This window comes from Pieris napi, chromosome 21 (assembly GCF_905475465.1).
Source record: "Pieris napi chromosome 21, ilPieNapi1.2, whole genome shotgun sequence".
Lineage (NCBI taxonomy): Eukaryota > Metazoa > Arthropoda > Insecta > Lepidoptera > Pieridae > Pieris > Pieris napi.
Window position 1 is genome coordinate 6,401,046 of NC_062254.1, and position 22,905 is coordinate 6,423,950.

At 32.5% G+C, this 22,905-nt stretch overlaps 1 protein-coding gene across 2 annotated transcripts in view; it reads right to left on the reverse strand.

Annotated features, from left to right (window-relative positions):
• Positions 1-8,597, reverse strand: part of LOC125060442 (lachesin-like) — a 34,538-nt gene extending 25,941 nt beyond the window's left edge. Inside the window, exon 1 of one of the 2 annotated variants that reach the window (XM_047665347.1) lies at positions 8,318-8,597. In XM_047665347.1, the coding sequence (XP_047521303.1) occupies positions 8,318-8,381 (64 nt within the window). In that variant the 5' untranslated portion in view covers positions 8,382-8,597. The remainder of the gene's footprint in view (positions 1-8,317) is intronic. The other variant, XM_047665348.1, reaches the window with a different exon arrangement.
• Positions 8,598-22,905: the final 14,308 nt, after the last annotated feature.

Below are 22,905 nucleotides of genomic sequence, written 5' to 3' on the forward strand. Positions count from 1 at the left end.
CGCAGCACTAACCAGATCCATGCAACTTCGTCACAATTAAGTAGTCCGCAATATCGCAGCACTCTCTAGAGGGGATTTTTTGTATTGAAGAAGTCGCATGGCTTAACACATCCGCGAATATACAATAATACAATAATTGCTATAATTAGGTAGGAATAGATCATCTTCTATTGATTTGTTTCTAAAATAAATATTATCATTAATATATCGTACAAAATATGAGATATAAATATATTTTTATATTTATATCTCACATAATTTTAAGTAGCTACTTAAAATTATTATTACTTCAAACTGTGCTGCTTCAAACAATTTCCTTCTCAAAGTTGGGTACTTAAAAGTTTTTGAAGTATAAACAAAAAATTCTGGGACTAAGCACTATCTGCCCTAATGTACATATATTAAATAGTAGTTGCCTAAATCTAAACATAGTAGTAGAATCATGTACAAAATCTCCTTTGTCTTGCTTGCTGGGTACAAAGTCTCCTTTATCTCGGCCGATTGGACTCCATCCGGTCCAAAATAGCTTTTAAATCTACACATATTCATATGAAATTCAAAAGCTATTTATATGAATTCTTAGCTATAATTTGTAATTAGTTGAACTCGTAAAGTACCATATGGGTAAGATTCAAGACTTACGTACCTACTTTTATTACCGTTTGTCAAAATCCAATACATTTTTGATCATACTTTGACCGCAGATTTTGTCCCTCGCGAGGGGGATGGTTTAGGCAGGTGGTGTAAAGGTCGCGCCCTGCAGCGCGTAAAGGGCGGTACGGGGGCGGTCTATTTAGACCTTGATGGGGGCTGCAGGAATGATGGACCATCTTTTCGTTACGCATACCCCCGCAGTGCGAGAGCCTTATAGTTTTGTGGGACTCACTTCTGTCCTTATCCACTAAAACTCACAGTGCCACCAGCAGTCGAGGCAGTAAGGCGTAGACTAGTCGCTGCCACGTGATCAGCCGCTAAATTCGCCCTGATTTGAAGAGCTGGGAGAGGTGGTGATGTTGCACAACATCACCTCCTAGAACCTACCGATAACTTATTTAATGATTGCCTATAATAAAATTATTAACTTAAATAGCACCTATAAGTTTACTTACTGTCTACTCAAAGCCCCTAAGTAAACATCCATAAGTGAATTAGATATCTTAAGCTGATGTCAGTAAGGTGTTTTCTTATTACTTAATGGGCTAATTTATAAGTAATTTATCATCGTTTGGCATTTATATATTACTTTTGAACGAATTTCGTTCAAGTCGAAACAAATTAAAATCGTTAAGTATTGTTTACGATGAAAGTTTATTTTTATAGAGGACCGTAATCTGTTTACTGAAAATGAAAATATATTCACTTAGAGAACTATAGAAGCCTCAAGAAATGCGTGGATAAACATATCAAAACCATTTTTTGCGAAACTTGCACTATTCCCCAAAATATGCCTGATTTAAGTAAAACGGATCATGTCGATGTGATTTTTGGTGTCTGTAAATACGATACCGGAATTGTTATAAGCGTCTATAAGATTTTAGCCGCGCACCACTACTATATGGATCCTGTTATCCACTGAAGTATTTCCAAAGAAAAGACCCAATTCTTAAAATACCGTTAACGCACTTACGAGCCTTTTGGCAGTGTGTGTGAATCCAACAATGTTACATACATTTCAAACCGACAACCTCTGTTTATATAATCGGTTAAAAAGGATGTGAAGCCTTAGAATAAACCTAGAAGAGAGATAAACAATAAACGAGGAGGTTCTCTCTTCTCTTCTCTGATCTTCTCGCAATACTGAAATTTTTAAAAGAATTTGAGGTTTCCTAGTGCTGTAATTATTGATACCAACAAATACAATCTATTAAGTATTAGTCACCGAGTCATATGTGATATTTTTTAAAAGTTCTAATATAGATAACTTATTGTACGTTATGAACGTCAGTAAATAAAAATTGTTCTAAATTACCATTTACTGCCAGTTCTCAGGGCGTAGAACATACCAGAACTGGCAATACATTCCGTCACTCTTTTTATTGTTTTGTTCGTTTTTGTAAATATTTGAACCTTTTTGTTACATACAATCTTATGTATTCCATCTCTGGCTATTTTTTAGTGTAATAGTTTGTTATTATATATTATTTTTGTGAGCAGTAGGATTACGTATAAATAAAAAATAAACAGAAACCGCTAAGGTTTTTTTTACAAAATGTTTGGACTTTGGGAACAACACGCAAACATAGTATCGAGATGAATCAAGGAAGAAAATAATGATTTGCACCACGGACTTTTTGCAGACATAAATATATATTCATGCGAACATTAACTTGTACTTTCCTATGCACTTGATTTGACCTAGCTTTGATGGTCTATAATAACGACTTGACATTTACATACGGTTATTGCACTCATTATAATGCTTAGTCATAAATATATTTTTCTATTAAAAGAATTACGTGAAATGTTTTAAATTTTATTATCACATTTGTTTTTTATATACACAGACTACAAATCATAGACAAAATTTTACAGATGCAAAATTAAAAAACTTTACTTAGCATACAGATTAGTACGACTTTAAACGTATACAAATAAATAAACAAGCATTACAACTGTTTTCTTCACCATGTTACTTTAAGAGAAGCATGGTTCAACATTCTGACACACGCCACTAAGTGTTCTCGTTGTATTTTCATTCATAATAAATGCTTGATTCTGTTCTTAATACTATACCGAGAATTATATTATTATTTTATTAACAAGTATAATACACCGAAGAACTTTACAATTTAGCCTAACTTAAAACTAATAAGTTATTTTAGTCTAACTTAATTTACTCACAAAGATTTTACGTAAGATATTATCTAGTAACAATAAACTTTATAATTCCCATTACGTCAAACTTATTAATTGAAATTAATACTTTTCAGTAGTTTTACTAAGCCGTTACTTAAACGGTGATTAGCGTTAAAAGATGTTTGATTAACCATATGAATGTAAGAATCGCGTGTACCCCGCAGCACGAAGTTTGGCAGGTTTCATTGAGGTCAAGCTTATGTTAATGGAAATATAATCAATTCATAATGATGTCTCAATTAATCGCTTAATTTTCATGAAATTATTTCATTTAAATAGAGTCGTTATAATGGAAAGATACTGGAATGAAATGGTTTTACTGGAATTTAAAAATTGAGTTTGACATAACAGTTAACAGTTAACAGTTGTGTGATTGATAATTAAATATTAAAAAAAAAATATATATGTTTATTATGGAACATAAGATACATGTATCACTTATTCCACGTCATTAAATTTGAATTTGTAGGCATCCCTACTCATCGGCAAAGAAGACAGAGGGTGTAGGCCGAGAGAAAAAGTCGGCGTAAAAAACTCTCGGTACTCTTTTAAAATATCAAATCATCAAAGAACACTTATTTTAAAACAAATATCGCAAATTAATTAGAGGTAGCCTGTATAGCACTAGTCCCAGGCCCTTTTATCAACTAGATAATCGTTGACTTTATAGTAAGCCTTTTTACACAGCTTTTCTTTAATACATTTCTTAAATTTATTGAAAGGCAGTGATAAAAGAGCCTCTGGGATTTTATTAAAGAAGAGTATCCCTTTCCCCAAAAAAGAATTACTAACTTTAGATAGTCTAGTACGGGGAAATTGCAGCCTGCGTTTGTTCCGTGTATTAACATTGTGCGTATGTTCTATTCTAGTAAACTTATCACTATTTTTGTATATATACATAATATTTTCATAAATATATTGCGAGGGAAAGGTAAGTATATTAATTTCCTTGAATTTATCTCTAAGAGATTCCCTACATTTTAAATTATAGATTGCACGAATAGCCCCCTCTTCTGCAGGATGAAAATAGTTTCGACATCAGCTGCATGACCCCATAATAATAAGCCATAAGTCATTAAGCTATGAAAGTAACTAAAATAAACAAGTCTAGCTGTATCGACATCAGTTAGTGAGCGAAATTTTTTAACCGCGTAGGCTGCAGAACTAAGTCTCTTCGCCAATCCGTTAATATGAGGGGACCACTGAAGTTTTGAATCCATGGTGATTCCGAGAAATACAGTTGTATCATCCAGATTCAATTCCTCATCGTTTATAATTGGTCTAGTATCCATAAACCTCGCATTTTTTGCAGAAAATTTAATGCATTTTGTCTTTTTTGCATTAAGTAGAAGGTTATTCATACTAAACCAATGGACAATCGAAGATAGAGCATTGTTTACATCGTCAAAATTTGTTATTTGTCGTTTGATTTTAAAAATCAAGGACGTGTCATCAGCAAACAAAACTATCTGATGTTTTTTTCTAGAATGAAAGGTAGATCATTTATATAAACAAGAAAGAGGAAAGGGCCAAGAATTGAGCCCTGTGGTACCCCCATATCTACTTCCGACCCAGAGGACCTCTTACCATTCACTTCAACCTTCTGAGTTCTTCCGTGTAAATAGGAAGTCAGAAGATTCAGTGCGGTATTCTTGATGCCATAGTGACGGAGTTTCCCGATTAAGGTCTCGTGTTGGACACAATCAAATGCTTTGGATAAGTCGCAGAAAACACCTAAAGCGTCATGCGACTCCTCCCAAGCCTTAACTATATATCTATATAACTCAACACCGGCATCGGCTGTCGAGCGACCCTTGGTAAAACCGAACTGATTATTATGTAATAATTTGTTTACGTTAAAATGACTTACCAGTTGAATTAATATAATTTTTTCAAATATTTTACTACAAGTAGGTAGTACGGAAATTGGTCTAAAGTTACTGGGGTCGGACATACTACCTGCTTTAAATAAAGGAATAACTTTACTATGTTTCATTAGATCGGGAAACTCGCCACTTTTAATACAATTGTTGAAAATTATAGCTAGATGGGGAGCAATTATATCAATTATGCTACTAATTATTTTTACAGAAATACCCCAAAGATCGGTAGTGTTCTTAATGTCTATTGTTCTAAATATCCTAACTATATCGTCGGCACCAATGGGTCGGAATGTAAAACTGACCTTGCACTCGTTTACATTATCTTTGAGCAGCGATTCAGCGAGGGCGGGAGATGATTGAAGAGACTTAGTAGTCGAAATTGGAATGTCAGAGAAGTACTTATCAAAAACAATCGCTATCTCTTCATTAGATTTGATTTTAGTGTTATCGACACATAGTTCGATGTCTTGATTGCGATCCCTGACTCTTCCAGTTTCACTATCAATTATCTTCCAAGTCATTTTAGTTTTATTGGTACTATTTTTAATCTTGTTTTTGATATTTAAGGACTTGGCCGCGTAACAAACTTTCTTAAATAATTTCGAACATAAAGAATAAATTCTTCATTATGATTGTATGACTTTTCAGCGTAAAGGTCATACAACCGTTGTCTACTTTTTATTATTTGTAGTAGTAGAACAAACACATTCTGTATTTATCTCAAACATTCGTATTTGTCTGACATGATTGAATAATATTAGTAAAGCGAAGAAATTAGTTAGAAAATTTATAGGTTTTATTAATTATGAGTAAATCTTTATTAATTACATTAAATGAGTTGGATGGTAGTAGAAATATGAATTCTGTATTAATATTACACAAACTGTTATAAATAAACAATATGAATGGTAATAAATTATTAGTAAGATAAGTTTTAGATATTAATGAAGCTTGTCGTAATTAAAACATATTTGATTCTGATATTCCAAATTAGAATTCTTCGCCTTTGAAGTTGGTTAGGAATAATTACGCATTATCAAAGATATGAATTAAATGAAGGAGCGGGTCAAACAAATTTGCTTTACATTAAGTAAAATTAAGAAACGAGTTATCATGCTGTTTGTTTTACTGAAGTATTGACGTCACTACAACATTTAAATAGTAATACGAAAAGTTAACAGTTACATTGTGTAGATTTAAATCATTAATCTAAATGGAAATTAAAAAGAGGTTTTACTGCCCTATGATTTCTTAAATCAGTTCGATATCGAATTCGATATGAAAATATATAATATAGCCTCAGAGCCAAAACCAAGGATTAGTCTTTTCCTCAAGTAAAGCATTCCCGCAATGAAGCGATGCAAATATTTAAATTTGGAATAATGTTGGTTAAGTTTGAAAGATTATATAAATGTACTGCAATTAAAGAAAATTTTTTTTAATCGGATTAAAATTATGTCTTATTATGTCGATACCAACTCCGGGAAAATAAATACAGATAATGCAACTTTTTCTACAGCTGTGATACTTTTCACGGGTCACCGTGACCACGCACGCTGTTAAGCACGCGAAACGTCGGTTAAATTTAAAATTATGTTAAATAATTGTAAATTTATAATAATACATAATTTTAATCCGGTTAAAAAGTTTTTTCTTTAAATGTGTAAAGGTTATGTCAATAAAAGACAATACTATGTACTGCAATTGATAAACGACCTTTAATAAGTACGAGTGATTTGCCTATGAAGCACATACTTAGTACGAATATATAAAACGCAAATGCGGCTACGAAAACTAGCAATATTTTATAAATGTCTTATCGCTTTTCGTTGTGGAATATTTACAAGGCTCTTTGAGCGGCTTACGACGAATAACATCCTATAAAACTGAATATCGAAGTATTGGGCCACAACACGTTCTTGCGACAATTTACATAATAATTTATGAGTTTGGTAGTGGTAAATATTGAGATTTATTCGCATTTACTTCTGTGTGACGCTTAATTCGTTTTGACAAACGTCTAAAAAGTAAAAGATTTTTTTTTAGATTTTTGTGCATTCAGGTCTTTTATTTAAGCAAGTTATTGTATCATATTTCTTAACAGATTTAAAGGATATACTATTCCGAATTTAAACGTTTTCATATCGAAATTTTACAATTAATTTTACTCGTTCAGTTAAATAACTGTTAATTAATTAATATAGTCATCTATAAAATAATATAATATTGTAAAATACGCTATACGTTCGATTAGATTTATAACAAATAAATGTAATGAAGAAATCCATTAAAAATTATTCACGTTCTTAAGTACATAATAATTAAATGTATAAAATATTTTTCCATGGAAAAAAGGGGTAAAATAAATAAAAGAAGAGAGAAGAGTGGTGAAATATAAACTAAACAAAAGTTTTAAACTCTTTACTCTGACAGGACAAATCCGTAGCAACAAATGTAGCACCGCTACGCATAGAACCAGTACAATACCGCTTGAAATTACCATTAAGGTCACGGTATGAGTACTAAACCTCGTATTCCTTAATCAATAGCCTAAGTCAACATATAATATTAGTGGTGCCGACGAAAACTATAATTACTATATTAATTATTCACAATACACTTGAACACAACATACTACAACTTATTCCATATTCAAGCTGTTACTTCCCATCGTTTTGTTTTTAAAATAAATATTCGAAAATCTATACTAGTGGCGTCCAGGCTGAGTATCCCGAAATATTAATAATTTAGACGATAAGCAGTCTTATTGAGTACGCAATTAAAAAAATAAGGTCAAAGAAATGCACGTTTAATCCGGGTATTGTAGGACAGCTTTAGGGTATTTCCCTCAAAAATTTTCAAGTGTTTTTATTTACAACGTCTTACATCCATAACTGTCTTGAAGATGCCAGCGGATATCCGTAGATGAGTCACCCAAGCGACCCCTGTCCGTTTTGTTTGCGATTCTTCCCCTTGTTAAGTGAATTATGTTAAAGAAATACGAGAGCTTCTTATCTCAAACCCTCTGAATAAATTTAGCTTTTGAAGAATCTCGGCGCGGTTAAGTGCGTCATCTCTGTTATGATTTAATTTAAATTTATTCTTATCATTCTAAAGTTTACCCTAATTAAATAAACTTAGAAATTCATAGTAATAGCAACCTGCCTTTCATGAGACGTCATGGAATGTTTATCGAATTATCTTAGAAACAACGAAAGCGATGTTAAAATAGACCTTATGGCGAATTATTCCATTAATTTACATTTATTTCAAGCTCGTTACTCCAGTAAATGAATGTTAATATATCAAGTACACCAAGAAATAATGTTTCTTAAGACATCTGGCTTATAATTGTTTATCAAAATTCAATTGATTTCTTTAACTGCGATTAAATTAATATACCAGATTTTAATGGTTTATTAAGGAATTTGTATGCTCTGTTAAATTGATTTAAGAACACTAAAGCTAATTTACTAAGACTATTGCCAGTCCTATTATAACCGACAATAAGAAATAGTATAAATTTCAAATCGATGAAACTTTAACTTGACAACCCAAATACACTAATTTTCACTTACCTGTCGTACTGCAAGCTGTTAACGCTATCCATAAAACACCGTATACATTTAAAAAAAGAGTCATTTTTTACATAAATTGAATTATTATTATGAAAGTTCACGAATCACGTTGACGCGTGAAAAGTCCGCTACGAGCAGCGAGCGTGCCATCGCGAGGCGGTCGACGGAAGCACTGGCGCGGGGTGAACTGACAACCCCATTCAGATAAACAAGGGTGAGAAAACTGGGTACACGCAGACAAACCGTCTCGCTGGCCTTTATAGCCGCCGAATTATGGCATAATAAAATAAGACAAAAGACGAATAACCGAGAAACGTTCCGCGCAGCCACGAGACGGCTCGCTGTCAAATATGCATAATCCGAATATTAAACGAATACACTTGAATAAAGCAAAGATAATTTATTTGTGAAATATCGTTTATTTTTAAATCATTTATTAGGCTTTGTTATTTAGTTTATGAGGTTGCTGAAAACGAACTAGCTGCTTTTATAGTTTATTGTTAAAGGTACATCCCGTGATCATAAATATTGGAGACCGCTAATCAGTAGATTATTATTGATGAAATTATTGTAAAAACTGGTTTGAGATGTTTTTTTATGTCTTAAGATGTCATGTGGAACATGGTGTAATGGTTGCAGCTCCTTACAAACGTTGTGTAAAATAAAAACTTGGCGATTAAAAAGAGTGGCGGAGAGTTTATTGCCAATTCTTCTCTTCCGTTCCTTGATTTGAGAACTGGTAGTTAATGTAAAATTAGAATCATTTAATGTCAATTTCTTTTTTGACGCTCATAAGTGTAGATTGTGATACCTATATGAATAAATGATTTTTGACTTTTGACTTTTATTTATTCGTTCAATAGGTAGTTGAAAATTATATAAAAGTAGAAAATTAAACTACCGGATAATACGTTTCTTAAGCTATAATCTCAATTTCAAAAAACTAGGAGACATGATTTGACAGAATCCAGTTCAGATTGAAACTAGATTTGTACTAACTACTATGGTTCTTTCGAAACACCCACATATATCGAACGTTAAATCGTTGCTTCAACGTCGTGTCGTGAAAATGTGTACTTAGGTTTAGAGGCAGCTTCATCTAGTCTAATTACAGAGCAATTGCGTTAAAATTACCAACGCCTTAGGCTCTGCAACATAGCTTAGCTCAACTTATGTATAATTTTATGCGCATATATATATAGCTGTTATATACTCGATTTGTTGAATATTCTTGGCTTGTACATTTGTTGCTTACACATGGAGTTTAAGGGTTCGATTTATGTCAAAAATAATAGTTTCGAATTTCCTATATATAATCAATTATTCACAGAAATGTGGCCAGTGTATACGGATTGGTCGGAGGTCTTTAAACCAAGCTATGCTTACAAACTGAAAATAATTATCTTTCACGGGGATTTGTTCGAATTATATTTATGTTTAAAAATAATTGTTTTTGTTAAGCAAAAATACTTTATAAATAATTATTTCAAGATTGTAATTTCACTGGCACGAATCTTTTCCGAGCTTTCCGGTAGGAAAAGCGGTAAAGCATAAAGGGAAAACCTGCATACTGCATAGATACTGCAACGTGATTTGTACAGTTATATAAAATATTGTTTTTTTAAACATATTATACTAGGAAGATAATGCAAAGTAGAAGATAACATAAGCAATTCTTACACTTTAGATACAGTAAAAAGTTTACTAAATTTTTCTCACTATTTTGGTATAAAATATTTAAGCCTATGTACTTTAGAGAACTTACTGCCTAAAGTGTTATAAATATGTAGAGTGATTAGTAGATTGTATGTGTTTTTAATGTTATGAATGTTATCAGGGAAGTACATAAATAAATAAATCTATCTATATCGATAATATTTTGAAAAATATATCTACCAAAATATCTTGATGAGCAGTCTGAGGCCTTTTGATTTTTTCAAATAAATTGCAAATTATATATGTTTAATGCGAAGTTGCCGTTCTTTGGGAACCTTAAGTAATGATAAGATTTTGATTTTTATAATTATTAATTACTTATGTATCACTTACTTTACTTTAAAAATAAATCAGTGGCGCTACAACCTCTTTAGCCTTAGATTTCTGAATCTGTTTCATGATCCTTTTTAAATATAATAGGCAAGTAGATGATCAGCCTCCAGTGCCTGACACACGCCGTCGACTTTTTGGGTTAAGACATGTCGGTTTCCTCCCGATGTTTTCCTTTACCGTTCGAGCAAATGTTAATTGCGCACATAGAAACAAAAGTCCATTGGTGCACAGCTGGGGCTTGAACCACAGGGATGAGAGTCGGACGCTGAAATCACTAGGTCAACACATCACTTTAATGTAATGACAAATATATTTCAGTCAACGCGTGACCATGTAGGCTGGTTTTCTACGCTGGATGGCCTGTACCCCACCTAGGACCTTAAGTCAAGTGACCATGCAGCCTCCCAAGAATTCGAGACAGTTTAAAAGTTATAAACTAGATTTCACCAAAATTTTGTTAAAATAAACCTATTTTGATCCGTACAATAATATTTTTATTATTGAGGCTTTATTTTCAATTTATTCAGTCGCATCAATTTATTAATGAATTCACCGTTCATCTGAAACTACAAAAGCCTTATCATTACATATTTATTCCAAATCAAACGTTTTATCATACACATTTTAGTATATTAATATACATCATAAATAAAATGTTTTTCTATATTTCAACGTTATCTGTATTCCAAATATACGTCCATACATAATGCCTCCCTGTAATTCAGGTCCAGCAACTACGCTTTAGAAAATGTAGTTTTAAAACTTATCTTAAAAGCATTGGTTATCCCTCAACGTGAGCCAGTCATAATATAAACTGAAACGAGCGTCTGAGAGTTGAATGTGCACCGTTATTGCTGTATCATGCACATCGCCTGTGTCCGACATCCACACTTTAATGTGTACTATCGTAACACTATTCAGAACTGTATACATTTATATTATAGAAGGATTTTAGTTATTAAATGTTCCTTATTTGTTTAGTTAATACTTCAGATATAAACGGTGCAGACTTTTGCGTTTACAAACCATTTTTACTAAGAAAACAAAATCTATGTATGAACCTAGAAAAAGAAACCAGGGGAATAGAAAAAACATTTTTATAAGCCCAGAGCGTGTACATACATAATACATATTTGTTTAAGCTGTCAGCACTTCTGCTTGTTGTCTTCGCAAAAGGTAGACGTTGCAAGCATCTATTGAAGTACCATTTAAAATCAAGAATATTTATAGGACTCTGGCTAACGTGAGCAATGTTTTAAAAACTGGCTTTAATTTTATTGATCGATACATACCTTCGTATTATATAATTATTACTAGCTGATCCGGCAATGTCGTTTTGCCGTGTATATATATATCATTTATAATAAAAATAGGGGTTGATCGTAGAGGGGTGAAAATTAGGGGTTGTTTGTATTTTTAATGCTGTATCATAAAAAAATATCTAAAAATTAAAAAATAATTATTTAGGGGTGGGACTACCCTTAACATTTAGAGATGTTGTCCGATTCTCAGACATACCCAATATGCACACAAAATTTCATGAGAATCGGTCGAGCCGTTTCGGAGGAGTTTAATCACAAACAACGCGACATGAGAATTTTATATATTAGATTACGAGATATTGTTCACTGCAATAATTGTTTTACTACAATGATGATAGCCAGTGCAGTTTACTACTAAAACGACAATAATACGTACTTGAAACTTGTGTTAGAAACAGCTGCTAAGACTTGCAAGCTGTTATGTGCTGTATAAGTTTTTAACTTAAATGGATTTAGAACAGAAGTTTAAATTAATAGGCATAGAAGATTCACTTCCGGATAAATTGCATTAGCATGTCAACCACGCCAGACTTATCTGGCTATAATTAGAGATAAAAGTAGAGCAAATTATACATAGTACTCTTTTACGTAAAATTGTAGTAGTAAGTGAAGTTTCCTTGGTGTACAGCCCGACAGATAAAACAAAAGAACCTGCAAAATAGCAAAAGTAAAATTAACAGATATTTCAAATATAGAACCCGGGCATTAATCAACTTACTAAAGCACAGTATAACGCTTCAGATGAATCTCAAAGTTGCCAGAGCCAATTGGAACAGATTGCGTCACGAAACATGAAAATTCATGGCGCACAGTTTTTTCTAGATGATGTGTGATTTGATCAAGTAATGGAGGCAGCCAGCGGGTCGCCATTTAGTCGCGTCTCTCCAGTTTATCGACCTCGACGTAGGATAATGACGTTTCTTACGACAAATCGTCGTAACGCTGTTGCAGTAAGGATGCGCTTAAAGTAATGGCCCGTTTTGTTCCTTGAGACTTTATAGCTTCCTTAACCAGTTTGGTTTTTATATGCAGAATTTTATTATATTAACCGACCATGAAACCCTTCCGTTATAGAGGGATTTTATGTGAGCCTCATTTTAAAAATCGAAGGGGACGTAGTTACTTTGTTTTCCGTTAGGGATGGCTTTAATAATCCTCAATTTTAAAAATCGAAGGGGATTCTGCTACATGTGTAGTCTTTTGTTTAATCGGTTGAAAGGCTGGTTAATGTCTATAGATATACGGGTTTCGGTATGCCATGTGTATGTATGTATGCACACGTTCGTTTTTTTTAAGTAGAACTTACTTCTATGTGGCATCTTGGTCATTGCACCGAGAAGATTTGCTTGCTAACGTGTAGAAGCCATATAAGTACCTACGTAGTCTTAGCATTTCTAGGGTAAGTAAGTATATTTTTCTGAAGAAAATTTAAAAAATACAACTTAGACTAATATTTGAGATATTTGATATACAAAAATCATCGGTACTAGGTATATCTAAGTACAAATTATATGATTGAAAATTTTATCGTAGCTTTCCCAAATCGATACAGAGATATGCAATTTAAATATTTCGCCCGCATTTCACGATATTGGCGTTATCTGCGACGTTTCATCCTTTGATAACATTCTACATCCTTTATTATAGGAAATGTATTATTTCGATGCTTTTTAGATAGAAATATTTACAATAAGAGATATTTATCTAAAATATAATGCGCTTATGTTTAGTTTTTAGAATTTATGAAAATGCAACCTGCCAAAATATCTAATATTATATATTAATATTAACATTTATAATAAATTACTACATACAAACGAAAAACTAAAAGACAAAAATACATTATAAACAAAGATCTCTGTGTCAGAGTACTTCCCTTACAGCTGGAATCTTTGCTCCTAAAAGTGCCAGCTCCAGCATTACGAGAAATGTTCTCTCAGGCGCTATAGTTGATGGGGCATATCATCTTTAATTATTTGTCTGAGGTGCATGCCTTCAAATATAACGAAATCTCATATAAAATTTGTATGTCATTAAAATGTAAATGTAAATTTTCTACTCTATGCCAAAATGTCTACCAAACTATACCTATGTAAACTACATTATTTTAGTAAATTTATTCAGGTAAGTTTTAATATTTTAATGTGTCGACTGCAAAGTTACGGACGTCGCAAAGTTTCGTATGAAAGTTGGTAAATCAGCAAGAAAATGCAGATTGAAGGAAAGCTATTTTCAACAAAACGGTCCACATCGGCTCAGAAATTGCTTCGTACCGCTCCACTGGCCGATGAAACTTGCTACAGAGAAACCTATTTTTATTATTTCGTACAACTTGTTTTGTGATAGGTATTTCGTTTTAATCTCCGGAGCAATTCTGTTATGCGATATTACAACTTAATATTACAATGAAAGCGTTTCCCGATGTAGTAATGATAAGCTTTATTTTATATTGATCGTGTTTCAAACACTACACTTTTCAATAGATTATTTCAATTTTATGCACGCAGTATATGTACTGTGGTATAATTTTAATTGAAACTGGTCTGTAGCAGATACTAATTATTAAGATATACGCTTTTTAAAATATATACAATAAATGCTTTTATTCCGGGGTTCATACTTGCTTAATAAATTATTAATAGTATTTCGCATCACCTTTAATTATTACAACTAATTCAGCGACAGTTTTATGATTAAAAAATACACGGATAATAATGTATGAAAACAGTTTTTACGGTGCTTAACTGGAAGAAGTTTGAAATTTAATAACAAGCTGAATATACCTTCTTAAGGTAAGCCTCGCTGTAAAGCCTCCAAGAGGGGTTTCTAAAGAGATAATTGCTTGTAAAAATTCTACTTAAATTTACTAAGTAGCGAGTTTGTTTGCGAGCTGTTTACTATTTTTAAGAGTAAAAATATACATTATACTTGCATTAACTTGTATAAGATGCTTTATTAAAACATATAAATCAACAAACCAATAAATAAATACAATGTAATCGACAATGACACTTAATATAATCTGATTCAATGTAAATATAACATTTCCCATAAAACACAATTCATAATTGATAAAAGCCAAAAGTTCTCGACTCGCAATTTCCTTCCACAGGCCGAGTCATAATAACAATAAAACGGCCTTAGAATTCTTTATAGCCCTGGTTTCACCAGCGTATGAATTTATAAGCCTTTGCTTATTAATAACTTGGCTTAGTTTATTCACATTATGGGTTCGATTTTGGCAGGTATTAAATGTTTTCTTCTTGTCTGATTCTGTATATCTATTGTAATAGTAAAATTAATTACTATAGAACAAGACGTATACGACGTTTAGGTCGTTTTTCTAGCCACGGCGCCCTCAAAGATATCACACGCCGCTCTTTTGCCTTTGCCAATGTTTGTTGATGTTTAAGTTTTAATTAGACTCTTTATATTTCACAACTCAATTAGGCACGGGGCATTTATCCATGTAGTTTAAGTTACTTTTATTTAGTTTAGGTTACTAAAGCCTTTTGACACGAACACACGTCGTTCCCTTATCTTTACAATGTTCTCCTTCACCGTATAGGCCAGTTGTTAACACTGGCTAGGACAAAAACATCTTCTTAGGTTTGAGGATCGCATACTTAGCATTATTAATACGGACATTTTTGTGTTACTGTCATAAGTCAATTAAAATAGAATAAAGAAAGAGAAGAGAAACTCAATACAAACAAAAAACACAACACAGCTAAAACCTTTTAGGTAAGGTAATTTCATTTCTGTAACTGAGAGTGAAGTGACAGGCAGTCGACATTTTTTTAGGGTCTATTACATGCCAGTTTCCTCACAATGTTTTTATTTACGTACGAGCGAGATAAATGATCGCAATGACAGACAGTTGGTGTATAGCCGGAGTTCGAATCTACGACCTCAGGCATGAGTTTCGCACGCTAAAGCCACTATGACAACATTGTTCAATGCACAGACTATAGAATAAAAGGTCACAAATAATGTAAATAAATATATAAATTGCGGAACCTTTGTGAAATAGTCCGCATTCAAGTTGAGCATAGCCGCTTCAGAACGTGTGAGCAATTCCGTAGATGTTCGAAAAATGCAGCTCCACCTTTATTCCTCAGATCTCCAATACACCTTTTTAATAGCCTTTACTGAGAGGAAAAAGATTTTCCCCGTAATGATATGCGCAAAGCGTTTGATGTAAATCCTTTATTGTGTATTATAGACTTAGTCTAATCCTCGGTGTACGTTTATTCAACATGAAAATACAAAGACATTGAACATAGGATTCATAGGAATTAAATCCAATAATATTAAGTACATCGCAATTGTTGCATAGGTTAGACTGAATCACTATTTCGATGTAAAATAAAAAAGTCTGACGTTTAAAGGTCAAATATATTAGTATGGTTTTTGTTCGCTTGTAAGAAGACACTGTGTGATATTTTGAATCCTTATACATATAGTATTCTTGCGAAGATACAAAAAGTTTTTAGCCGATATCGTAATTGTTCGCTAGAGAAATCTCAACCTTTAAATTTAATATTAAATTTTTTACAGATTAAAATTTCAGAAGTTTAAATACACGAATTTATTGATTTATTTAACAAAATAAGCTACCAAGGCAATGCAGTATTCACATCTACATCACATACAAAACAATACATACAGATCGAAAAAAAATCAACACAACATTAAATAGTAATAGATTAAAATATTGACAATAATACAAATTACTGTCAGTTCCCTCAACGGACAATTAAAAATTTATATGAATATTTGTTTTAATAAAAAAGAGGGTATAATAAAGAAAAATAAGCTCTAAATTTTAGTTTCTCTACGTTTAGTCAGTTTTGAGATTTTGAAAATTTGTGTACGGTTTTAGATTATTCATTCTCGTTTATACTGCCTCAATATTTACTATCCTAATTAAAGTTTAGCTTTGAGGTAACGATTATCCGTTCTGCACAGTTAGACAGCTATCGTGTGCATTTACGGCTTTTATCAAATTTGAAAAGCCCGTTCCATCTAGCGTGTACTGAGCAGTAATGTTGAATTCATGAATGTTTTATTGCGGAGGCGACGGGGAGTTAGCGAGAAAAATGCTGCGCCATTCATTCGTTCTCGTCACGGATACTAACTGCGTATTCTGTTGTTTGGATTTAGTGCGAAAAATGCGAGTTCTCCGTCTGTGATGCAATCTTTTAAGCCATTGATTTATTGCACTTTCCCTTTTTAAAGTGTTTTTGCTTAACGGGTGTACCAACTTTTACATTATTTCACGAAAAGATTTTCTGAGATTGATTATTTAAATATGTAAACGAATACAGTTGTTGTTTATTGTATTGTTATCTAAACTAATAATAAATAATAATATTTCGTTCGCTTATTTCCAATTTTTACAAATGCTGAATTAGAATTTACATTTGTTATATGAATTTTATCTTCTTTTTACTCAATATCCTAACTTCCTCCAGCACCATTGATCGAAACCCCTTCAAGGGTAAAGGCCTCCTCCAGCTTTTTACAAGTATCTCTATTTATGGAGTCTCTATTCCTGTCAACTCTTCTATTTCTTCTATGCACCGTTTCACCGGCTCCCACTTCTATTTCTTCGTCTTGGTCCTTTCCATATTGACCAGCTTTTATCTGTACGTCTTGATTAATGCCCCATCCATTCCCACTTCTGTTTTAGGGCATAATGTAAGGCATTATCTAAACTAACATCAGTTTAATTTAATTTAAATTGGTTAAATAGGCAATAGACACGCACCGATTAAACAAGACAGTTATATCCCTACTCCTTGTGGTATAACTAGCTGATACCTTGGAAAATAGATACAAGCAATTAATATTTTTTTTTAATATCATCAAGAAAAGTTAGATAATTTTAAACAAGCTAACGAACTTTACTTTGTCTAAATATGCTTTATACTTACGATAATAAAAATACAATCATTATAAGTGATAATAGAATATGTAAGATTTCTTATTATAGTCTGAGATGGCTAGACAGAATGGCACCAGTTGCTTACAAAACTTATTTTACTGGCTTGGCACTAAACTACGATGACCTACATACACATCAGAAAAACAAAAGAGTGATGCCTATTCATCTTTTTAAGATCAACAACCAAGATTTATTAGTGACAAATCGAAAAAACCTTATTCACTTTAGAATTTTGAATATTACAATAATATCTATAAAGTAAATCATCCTTAATTCGTTTGTTAAGGAGAAGAAACAGAAATAAGAATAAGCTTAATAGGAATAATAGAATTTTCTTCGAATTAGACTTAAACGAAATATTAGATAAAAGCAAAATCATGTACACAGTTTTAATGAAAATATCGTCTGTCTCCTTTTTATGAAAGCGTAATTGAAAGTGATAGAAAGAGATGATGGCACATTATAGTCATAAAAATAATGTACATATAATTATATTTCCTAGTTTATTCCTGGAAGGCGCATACACATTCAATGAGGCTGAAAAACGCGTTAAATTACACATAACCTTACCATGACCTTCACGTGTTTAAATTAAAAGTTCACTAAAAGGCCATGTCCTTCAAAGACTAAATTGCCTAGCAATTGTATAACTGAAGCTAAGTACGTCTTTCGCTGTAGCATAGAGCAGTGATTACCTAGTGTGGCTTCAGCGTGTGACTCTCATCCCTAAGGTCGTAGGTTCGATCCCAAACTGTGCACTATTGAATCTCTATGTGTGCATTTAATATTCGCTCGGTATTGAACGGTGAAGGAAAACATCAGGAGGAGACCGCCTTGCATCAGACCCAAAATCTCGACGGCGTGTTTCAGGCACAGCTCAGTATAGATGATACCTTGCCTATTAGATTGACACAGGACCGTGAAATAAATACATAAATCTAAAGCCCAGATCTGAAAAAGTCTGTGGTTTTACCGAGGCACTACAACCTACGTCTTTTTATATCTCAGTGAATACATATGGAAACTTATAGTGGTTTTAACTCTATTCATTATGGTCGTTAAATTTGTGAACATCTTAAGATTCTCTATTCTACTCTGTCATCGAGTTTATCAGTTGTAAAGTTTTTAAAGATGCATCATGGCGTAGTCTTGCTCTTCTATCGAATTTTGTAAATGTTTTTGACATTCATAAGCCCTAAGACGCATCTTAACTGAATAAACGTATTTTGATTTTGATTTTTTTTTATTGAGTCACAAAATTAAATACATAAATAAACGTTTGTATATTACACATCCTTTTAAATGGTTAATATGTACGGAACTGCCCTGCGATTCTGTAACTCACAAACAATAAACTCCTAGTTCCCACCTTTTCAGAATGCCAAATCATAAAATGACTGCTTCACGACTGATTTGAGAGCGACCACCGATGCGAAAACCGCTGTGAGAGTTCGAAAAGTGAGTTACAGAATCGCAGGTCTGTATGGGATGTTAAAACCTTTCCCTGCATGTATACAACCTATAGGCAGGGCAGTGCCCTGTCGAAATCGAATAAAACGTCGTACCATATTTTCTCGAACCCATTTACGGCATTTAATTCGTAACTTCATTGCGGATAAAGATTGGAAGTTAAAATAATGCTTTATTAAAACGAAACGTATAGTTAGACTTATTTTAGTTGTTGATATCCAAATTTAATTATCTAAATTGGTAATTGGTATGAGTTTATATATAATATTATATATATAGCATGTCATGTCTCATCTCGTCTTGTCACCTTTTGTCCCGTCCTGTCTTGTCGTGTCTTTTGTGTCTTGTCGTGTCTTGTTGTGTCTTGTCGTGTCTTGTCGTGTCTTGTCGTGTCTTGTCGTGTCTTGTCATGTTTTTTCATGTCTTGTCATATTTTGTCATGTAAGATTTTTGTCCCAACTTAGCAAGGCATGTCTTGCATGCAATTTAACCTCTAGTACATGAGATAAACGATAAACGGCGATAGAGAAACTCTCAATTAAGCTAGTTACTAGGTAATGTGGTTTTTATTGGTCAAACTGTAAATTATATTAGAGGTTTCTAATATAATTTACAATTGAAGTCGATGTATAAAATTTCAATCCAAGCACATGTTGAATTATTTCTATAAAATAATTGAATTTCCTAGTTACGATGAGAATAAAAGTTAATTCTATCTAGTAGAAAATGTAATAGCAAGCTCTGTTTTATTTTAAAAGTAGGGTTACTTAGTAAGTAATTAAAATGTTCTGCGTTTTTACATATTGTAAAAGAATATTTTACAGAAGTATTGTATTTTGTTTAACCTAGTATTGCATGAAAATTGTTTAACCGTTTTTGGGACTGTGGAGTTAAAGTATAGGTTATAATATTGTTCGTAAAAGAAGTTATAGAGTTTTTGATATTGATTTTTAATAATATAATGATTTGTATATACATAATTAAACCATAAAATACCAAATTTGCTGGAGATTAAAGGGCAGTGTTATTTAAAGAAATATTTAAGATCCGCAAAAACATAAAATCGGCGCCAAGATTGGTTTATCTTACTTTCTAAGTTAGTTAACCAATAGAATTACCTACTTCGCAGCTTTATAACATAAAGACGGGTCAACTTTCCTTTCCTCAGATCGCAAAGTTATCCAATTATAATTTAATCTGAATATTTGTGAAATACTTCTTAAAAATATTTTTAAATAGAAATTAATTATCTGGAAAGTTTCTTTTGCTGCTCATTAAAGATTAATTCGTGACCTCGTACGTCTAGTTGGAATAGCAGAGGTAGGCTATTCAAATAAAATACACTTTTCACGGAATCACGAGTATATTTAAAAGGACTTTAGGTTTTTTATATTTTAATATAAGACCATTACAGGCACGCTTCAGTCAATAGCCGCTTATTCAACAAAAAGCGTCACACATTTTCGCGTTCAAAATACAATATCAGAGCCTCGACCTTTTAGTCTCTATATCTTCCAACTAGGGATAGATCGACGAAAGCCCTTCTCTCAGGTCCCCCTCTGGGAGTCTTGCCATATCAGCACTTATTAGCAGAGATATTGTCTAGTATTAGTAGGGATTTCCCCCTCGAATATAAACAAATAGAATCCTCCAGGTTCAACTAATCGTAACCTATGTAGGCGCTTTTAAATATTGTTTCATCGAAACAAGGCAAAAAGCTTCGTCATATTTTCTTTTCGATTCCGCCTTAAAGCTCCCTCGGCTGTAGTTAACTAGAATATTAATACATTATTAAGGAAAATCTTATCTTTAGAGCTCTGCTTTTTTAAGGAATGTGCCTTTTGCGAAGCATTTAAACTAAGTCTATTTGAGTAGGTATATATTAATAAAGAGTTATCCTAATGGTTAAACGTGACATTCTTAAAACACAATATAATTTAAACGCAAAATACCTGTTTAATATAGTAAGTTGTTTATAAATCAGACTAGTGCTACATTAATATCTTAACAGACACGTACAATTATCACCGAAAAATTTCAAAGTCAGTGCCAATAAATAAATCTATATAAATTAAAAGGAATCGCAAAATATGTTGCTGTGCACATAACTCGAAGACGGCTAGACCAATTCCAGTATTTTTTTATTTTGATTCCTTGAACTGAAAGATTCTACTGGAGAGAAAAATAAGAAAAAAATGCACGTAAAACCCTAAAAATCAGTTTATATTCCGGAACAGCGAACATTCTCTATGGGATAGAATATAATGTTCAATATGTTGGTATAAAACGGTAGGCTAGGTGAAAAAATCATATTAAGGTGTAACGAAGTTCGTGGGATCAGCGGTTACTTCACAAATGAAGAAAAATCCTTATACCAAAACTTAAAATTAAATTTAAATAATGTTCACGTATTAACAAATCTAACAAGTGTTCTAAAATCAAATATATCTTATAAAGGCTGTAGCGCTTATTAGCCTCTAAAATGTTCGAAATTCAATTTATATATATCCGCAAAGAATTCCCAATAACATCAGTAATGATCAAATTGTTAGTACGTTGTTATTCAGAACACACGTGGGAGCTTGTTTATTTGAGAAACCGAGTGTGTACAAGTGCTGCAAACGAAACGAGTACATCGAAGCGGCTAACTTGGCTATCCTCCACGGACATGATTTAAATGTTTTTATTTAACGAAGGAACGCTTGTAAAATATTTATAGTTAAAATTATGTTGGGTAAAAAAAATATTTTACCCAGCCCATAAAAACCAATTGAGCAATGCTGGAGTTGCGACTCTCATCCGTGAGGTCGTTGGTTCGACTCCGGCCTGTGCACTAATGGAATTTCTGTCTTTATGCGCATTTAAGGCTCGCTTTGACTGTGAAGGAAACAGGCACCCCTTAGAGCCAAAAAGTCGAGGGCGTTTGTCAGGCACAAAAGGCTGATCAGATACTTGCCTATTTCCAAAAGCAAATGATGATGAGACCAGACCTGAACGATTGTAATACAAATGTTCTCATATAAAATTAGAATTAGAAGAACTGTAAACCTTAATTGCCATACAAAAGGTGTTTTTCCTAAACAGTTCCAGATTGATTTTTGGCACAGCCAATTTCTCCCGACGTCTGCTTCTTACTTCTACTTCTACATACAACTTAAAAAATATGTATGTTTCTGTGCACGAATAAAGACATTTCTAAAATATATATATAGGGAAGAGGTACAATTTTGAGCTTCTTAAATAAACGTACGCAACTATCAAGACAGTTTGCTCCACAAATTGCTCTTATACATTTCTTTTGAGCCTTAAATACCCTACTTATGTCATTATCCTATCCGCGTGGTTCTAACCTTTTATATTTGTTATTTATTTATTGTATACATAATTAAAAAAAAGCAAATTTACAATAGTGTGACATAACACAAAATTATAATTATCAAGAAAATTTTTTACGTTACGTGAAATCCCACTATTTACGTATCTTTGTGTCGATAAACTATTTCCCAAAGGAAAATTGAGACTTACGACTAAGTGTTCTAAGAATATAGGAAACATGTTGGGAATTACTACTAATCTGTGTGTTCGGGTGGCTTATTCCTTACACTACTCGATTAAGCGCTGATAATCCTACTAAGCACTTAATTCAACAAACATAAATGTAAATTTGCTATATTAATTATTTAGCTCCATTGCATATAGTGAAAACTATCAATAAACCAGAAATAAGATATATCTGAATTAAGTGACTTTATCGTCATAAAGACGAGTAATATAATTAATACTCTATACTCGTATAT